The sequence below is a fragment of the Octodon degus genome, unplaced genomic scaffold (assembly GCF_000260255.1).
Source record: "Octodon degus isolate 3935 unplaced genomic scaffold, OctDeg1.0 scaffold00065, whole genome shotgun sequence".
NCBI lineage: Eukaryota > Metazoa > Chordata > Mammalia > Rodentia > Octodontidae > Octodon > Octodon degus.
Window position 1 is genome coordinate 1,723,490 of NW_004524641.1, and position 6,780 is coordinate 1,730,269.

Here is a 6,780-nt window from a genome sequence, read left to right on the forward strand (position 1 = left end):
AAATACATAATATAAACAACCATTGTTAATTTTTTATTGTGTTGAAATTCTACACTTGATCTTAGCTAAAAGCCTGAAAAGCAATTTGTTTTGAAATTCTATACCATATATATTGTTGTATGTTACTCTGTTTCTGTCTTTGTCTTTGCTATTTGTTTCTGGTTTTTTGTTTTTGTTTTTAGTCTTTAAAATAAAAAAAAAATTATATCTTCAAACTGTCATTTCTGTGGCAAAAGAAATATGGAAGAATGATTCAGATATACATTTCTACAGTAGCCTGCACTGCATTTAAATGTAAAACATTTTTAAAAGTCATCTTAATTAACACAATGACACCAAGACTCAAAATATTAAGAATAACCCCAGAATACAGACTAGTTGGTATTACAGCTATTTTCCTTTAAATGTCACCTTACACATTCATGGAACAATCCAGGAAAGAGTAAAGGTTAACACCTAGGTCCTTCTACCAAAAGCAGTATTAGGTTTACCTGCATGTCAGTAAAGTTAGGTGCTGACTGAGTTCTCTGAAGTATCTCCAAATTTTGCAGGAGTTTGCTAAGTTCCACAAGGTTTGACTGGCAGTGTGCAAGATCTAATAAAGATCAGAAATAAAAACATGTTAGCATGGTGGCAGATGTAATAAAGGGGACTCAACCCACATTCCTAACAAATATGATCGGGCAGATCTACGCCTGCATGATGGTAATATAGGCAAATGAAATAAGAAGGACCTTTCTTTGGTGTCGAAACATAAAGCCAGAGAATCTCAAAGCCCATTTTTATCAATTTGTGATTCTTAGTGTAGAAGACATTGCAATCTCAGTCACACTGTGCACGGTCACTTTCCTGCTCTGATGGCTTCTGTCACATGGGAAAACACATCCAAAGGCATTTCAGCAGTCCTGTGGTCCTATTCTTAGGGGCCACCACACGCCCCTCTAACATGGTTTACAAAGTGCTCGTCTGACATTTGGGCAGAGTCAGAGTCAGGTTCAGAAAAACAGAATGGCAGCCAAGTGAGATGGTGCACAGCTGTAATCCCAGCATTCTGGGGGGCTGAGGTGGGAAGACAGCAAGTCTACACCAAGCCCAGCCAACTCAGCGACTCGAGGAGACTCCCCCAAATAAAACAGTGTAAAGGATGAAACTCTGTGTAAAGGTGCTGAGCTCATTCTCCAATCACACACACACACACACGCACACACACACAGAATACAAAAATCAGTTACACGGATTCATAATTTCACTCACTAATAATGTTGCAATGACTTCAAGCCCATTAGAGACATTAAACTGATACAAAATTTTATATCTATGGAAACAAGTGCTCCAAGAGTCAAATATCTTCCTTACATATTTAAGGTCTGAGCTTGTATAAATCCAGATCTAGGACTAGCCAGCTGCTTTAAGTATAAGAATTATATAAATCAGATGTAGTATCTGTTCAATAAGATGTTGTATCTTTCAAAATGTAATTAGTAGGGCTGGCCAAATAATTCAGCGGATTAAAGTGCCTACAAGCAGGCACAGGGGTCAAGGGTTTAATCCCAGGGCCTGCTGTGCTGACCCTGCCCCCAGAGCATGCTGAGATGGCGACTGAGACTGGGCGTGGTAGTGTGTGCCTGTAATTCCAGCTCTTGAGGGCTATAAACAGGTGGATCACTATGAGTCCAATCTAGTAGTGACACCCTAAACACCTGCAGACCCTTCCCCAAAACACAGGGAGAAAAATATAATTAGTGAAATAAGCATCCCATGAAATAACTAAGAAATGTTCATACTTTTGAAATCCAATAGTAGGGATTCTATGACAAGCAACCAGTATGGATTATTCTTATATTACTGTAGGAGATTAGGAAAGGAATGTTACTACAAGCTGGAGTCATCAGAGAAGACATAAAAAGTATGGCCTATGTCTGGGACTGAAAGATGAACTGAAAGGTTTCAACAAGCCAGGGAGGTGGGGAAGGGCAGAGAGGCCCTGCAAGATGATGAGAGCAACCCGCGCAGAGACGTGCAAGTGAGGAACACAAACTAGTCCACAAAACAGCGGCATCACAGAAAAACTAAGTCAAAGGGTATGTAGGGCCTGACTCTCAATGCACGGGCTGCTGCATGTGGTGCACGCAGTTGGTGAGCACGCTCCCAAAGCTGATGGAAAGCCACTGAAGAGTTTCTGCACTACAATTACTTTCATTATTGTAACTGTACTACTAACCTGTTTTGAAACCATCTCATTGCTACTTCTTTCTCAATAAAATTATTAAAATAATAAAAAAAGACTACACAGTCATGAGGGAGTATTATGTAGTGGACAAGGAACTTTGAGGTTAGTCAAATGTGAGTTTGGGGGTGCCAGGGAGATGGCTCAGTGGAATAAGCGCTTCCCTGGCAAGTGCAAGGGCCTGAGTTCAATCCCCAGTTCCACCAAAAAAAAATAAAGGGAGTTGGCTGGAACCCCAAGACAGCTACGTAATCTTGGGCAAACCTTCACCTCCATGCATGTCACTTTCCTCGTCCACGTTGTGGGTGCAGCTGCAGTACCTGTGCTTTGCGGCTGAAACGCAGTGGTGATGCCTGTTTACCAAGTACCAGCCTGGGGCCTGCGACAGCTTCAACAATAGGAATTTCCCATGAGCCTCTGAGCGGGATGAGGCAGCAGAGCAAGAGATGGAAGTGGCGGCAGCATCAGGAGGCTGCATGATGCCACAGATGAGGACAGAGAGTGGGAAGGCAGGAATGGAATTCAGTGCAAGGCAGGTTGGAGGAAGGGGATGCAGGGAGTTTGCAAAGAAAAAAACAGGCAGGACCCAGTCTGGGCTGGATGAACCTGGAGGAAGACCACAGCCAACTTGTGTTTCAGAGGTGGCTCTGACAATTGCATTCTGAGGCACAGGAAAGAGCGGGTTTTAGGCCACTTTTAGGGAAGACACAGCTGACGAGGCAGTGGGGCAACACCTGCCCTGGAAGTCTGAGTGCCTAGGTTTGAATCCTGGGTTTGTTTTAGGAGCCATGGAAACAAGGCGGAGGGAGTGACCCTCTCTGTCCTTATGTTTCCCAGGAAACACGGGAGTCACTGCTACAGGAACTTGCAGAATCATCAGAGAATGCAGTCTGGCTTCTTTCGCAAACCTGAAATTACTGGATTCAAAGTCTGACTGTTCGGACTGTGACTGAACTCATTCTGGAAAAATCTCACTACACTCTCAGCTTGGTGTGCTTATGATTATAAATTCCCTCTTAAATAACATTTTCAAGTGGCGACTGAGTGTGGGACATGGTATCTGGGAGGGCTCAGTGCTGCACAGTGAGCAGAAGGGCAGGAGGTGGGGGGCGGAACTGTAATCTCAGCACTCTGAGAGGCTGAGGCAGGAGGATCACAGGCTCCAGCTTAGCCTGGGAGTGTAGCAAATTACTGAGTACCTATCTCAAAATAAAAATTTAGAAAAGGCAGGGCATACCTCTTACAAATCCCTATGTTTTCCACCTTAGATCTGTCTTACTTCATGGTGTTGCTCTATAAAAATCCCTCAAAAAGGGCCGGCGAGATAGCTCAGAGGACTAAGTGCCTGCTTAGGCAAGCACAGGGACTGGGGTTTGATCCCTGACACCATATGCTGCACCCACCCTGCCCTGGGGTGCGCCAAGCCGCCCACCAAGACCAGGCATGGTGGCACATTCCTGTGATCCCAGCGCTGGAGAGGCTGAGACAGGAGGATCACTACGAGTCCAAGCTGCATAGTGAGACCCTGTACCAAATAGATTTAAAAAAACTCTAGAAAAGGCAGGTTCTTTGGCAACCCACTCAGGTCCCCTTCTGTTGCTCTCTCAGACAGAAGCTTTCTTTCCCCAGTAAATACATTCTGCTCTTAATTTTTTGGTTTTTAAAGGCTGGGCATATAACTCAGTGCAGAGACCCTAGGAGTGCCCTACGACCACAAACAAACAAACAAGCAAAAAACCCGCCGCAGACTGAGCACACACACTGCTGTGCAGACATGCCATCCCGGTTGGGGAGCTGATGCACTGCCAAGTTTAATTCTTCCCAGAAAGAACATCAGTAAATTTTCTAGTAATGTCTACTTATAATTTCACAAAAGAAAAATACTTTAATCTCAGCACCCTCTGAAGAGCACCACAAAATTTAAATCCGTTGAGCCCTATTACTTTTTACATTGACCTTCTATTTCTCAGGTTTGAAGAGCAGATGGAAAGGGTTTCGTAGAGTGGAAGTGACCTGTGGACCAAGTCTGGAGGAAGCTGCGTGGCTGAGTGGGAGGAGGAAGAGATTCAGCGGCTCTGGGAGGGCAGAGTGAAGGAACTGCATGTTTGGATTTTTTTTTTTTAATTTTATATTTATTTATTTATTTATTTATTTATTTTGTGTGTGTGGCCAGCTCAGCCCACCAGGGGGCGGGGCTGGCTGGCATGTGGTGCTGGGGGATTGAACCGCAGTCCCTGTGCTTTGCTTAGCTTAGCTTGTTCTAAGTAGGTGCTTTAGACCACTGAGCCGTCTCACCAGCCCTGTTTGGATGTTTTAACAACCAATGCCCACGGAAACACCACTCATGGGGAGCTGTGGCTATATGAAGTGGCACTTTGGAATTGTGCCACCATGGCTGGAGACACACGTACTTTGGGCAGAAGAAGAGTAGCTCAGAAGGAGACTAGGGAAACGCCCTAGAGGGGAGGGCAGAGCAGAGGCCAGGAACATGGCTTGGGCATCTCCAGGGCCAGGGGTACCACTTAGGAAGTCACAAGGTAGAGTCGAGGAGAGAAGGCTAAGGTGAGTTCAAAGTCAGGGCAAAGCCAGAGTCCCTGTTCTGAGTGTGCAAGGGAACTGGTGGGTCAGCAGCCCTGGGTTACAGGAGGATCTAGTGTAGAAAAATGAAGGACAATCAAAGGCTGTCAAAGGGCCCAGGCAGGATGCAGTACCCACAATTCACCACGGTAGTTCTCATTTTTTTTTTCGGTTGCTTTAGGTTACACAGTAAGAACTGACCTTCTGCACACCTGTCCATCTCTTCTGAGTCCTGCAGCCAGGCCGCCACCTTGCTCTGGCCGGTCGTGCAGGTCGCAGGGAGGCTGCTGCTGCATGGGAGTGGGGACTGCCAGGGAAAGCTGTTCGGCTGCACCTGTGGGGACAGGGACAGTGCTCAGGATGGTCACGTGTGGTGAATGAAATGGTGCATTTAAATGATTGCTAAAAATACCAGTGTCCTCAAAGAAGCCTTTTTTTTTTTTTTTTTAGAAAAAAGGACATATTCAAAACACTGAAGAAACCACTTCGCTAAATGTGGTAGGTGTTTGTGAAGACAAGATTTGTAGAACACTGCTTAAAAGTTGCCAGCTCCAGGATTTGAGGAAGAAAGCAGTAGGTTGTACCTTGATGCCAACTCAAATTCCTAATATTTTAAGGTAGTTGTTAATTTGTCTTTAATACAGAGTCCTTACTGCAGAACTTTCTATTTCTTCCTTGATACTAGAGATAGAACCCATGGCCTTTGAACTTAACTACACACTCAGCCCTAGTTTTCAATTTCTTAGAAGAATTTTGAGATCAGCCCTTACTAACTCACTAAGGTGTCCTGGCTCGGCTCCAAATCTGTGATCTTCCTGCCTTGGTTCCTCAGAGCGCTGAAGGCACAGGTGCGTGCACCACAGGCGGCTTTCCTGCATTATTCCTAACTCACGACTCAAGGCCTTGCCTTTCCAAAAGTTCTCTGGGGGCTGTGATCAGCTCAACGTCTTGTCCACCACAGGTGATTGCCAAATCCATTACCCACCAATATGCAGTCCTATGCTTTGAGCACATACTGAAAGTTATATAAAAAGGTTTGCCAAGCTATCTATCTATCTATCTATCTATCTATCTATCTATCTATCTATCATCTATCTATCTATATATTTTAGGGAACAGTCTACAGGGTGTTCAGGGTCTCATTGTGTAGATCAGACTAGTAGTGATCTGCCTGTTCACAGCCTCCCAAGAGCTGGGATTGCAGGCACATGCCACCACACTCACTCTCAGTTGCAGTCTCAGTGTGACCCTGGGGGCGAGGCCAGCATGGTAGGCCCAGGGATCGACCCCCAGCCCCTGAACCTGCTGGCAGGCACTTAATCTACTGAGCTATATGGCCGGCCCTGCCAAGCTATTATCTATAACCAATGTATTTTCCATGAAAGGATTTGATGTGAAATAAAGCTGTGCGAAATATGCTGGTATATACTTGGGTGAGTGTAATAAACACTCAGTGAAATAAGCACAAATTTATTTCCCAAGAAACTGTAGTCTAACATTTCATATTTAACTTTAATATTCAATTACAATTGACTGCATCTCTTCTAAGTCATTCCTAAATGACTGATGTGCACACTTAGCAAAGCCAGGCTTATTTATTACCTACGCGGGGCCACAAGCTGATTAACATTCAGGAGCCCCATGATTTGACACGTAGAAGGAAATCAAAGAGATAAAAGGCTCTTTTCCATCTTTATTGCATTTTAATAAACCTCATGGAAATATTTCACTGAGTGCGATCTTACAGATATGGCGTCTGCAACTCCAACAGCAGAGCTTTTGTGAAAATTGCAGTTGAAGAACTTTCTTATGTCAAGGCAAACAGTAGGGGAGGACTTGATTTTAGTCCACGATTCTCAAATATCACCCAAGTTATTTACTAAAAAGACAAGGGATGGAAGTAATGTATCTTTTGTCAGCACCTTGTACCAAAAATGAAAGAAGTTGGAAAAACCAAAGAATTAAATTTTTTTAAA

General features: G+C 44.3%; 1 protein-coding gene across 14 annotated transcripts in view; it reads right to left on the reverse strand.

Annotated features, from left to right (window-relative positions):
* Osbpl6 (oxysterol binding protein like 6) overlaps positions 1-6,780 on the reverse strand; it is a 111,387-nt gene that overhangs the window by 49,187 nt on the left and 55,420 nt on the right. For all 14 annotated transcript variants that reach the window (XM_023719114.1, XM_023719120.1, XM_004634722.2 and 11 more), the window contains 2 exons: positions 5,006-5,138; positions 492-595 (listed from right to left, as the gene is read on the reverse strand). In XM_023719114.1, the coding sequence (XP_023574882.1) occupies positions 492-595; positions 5,006-5,138 (237 nt within the window). The remainder of the gene's footprint in view (positions 1-491; positions 596-5,005; positions 5,139-6,780) is intronic.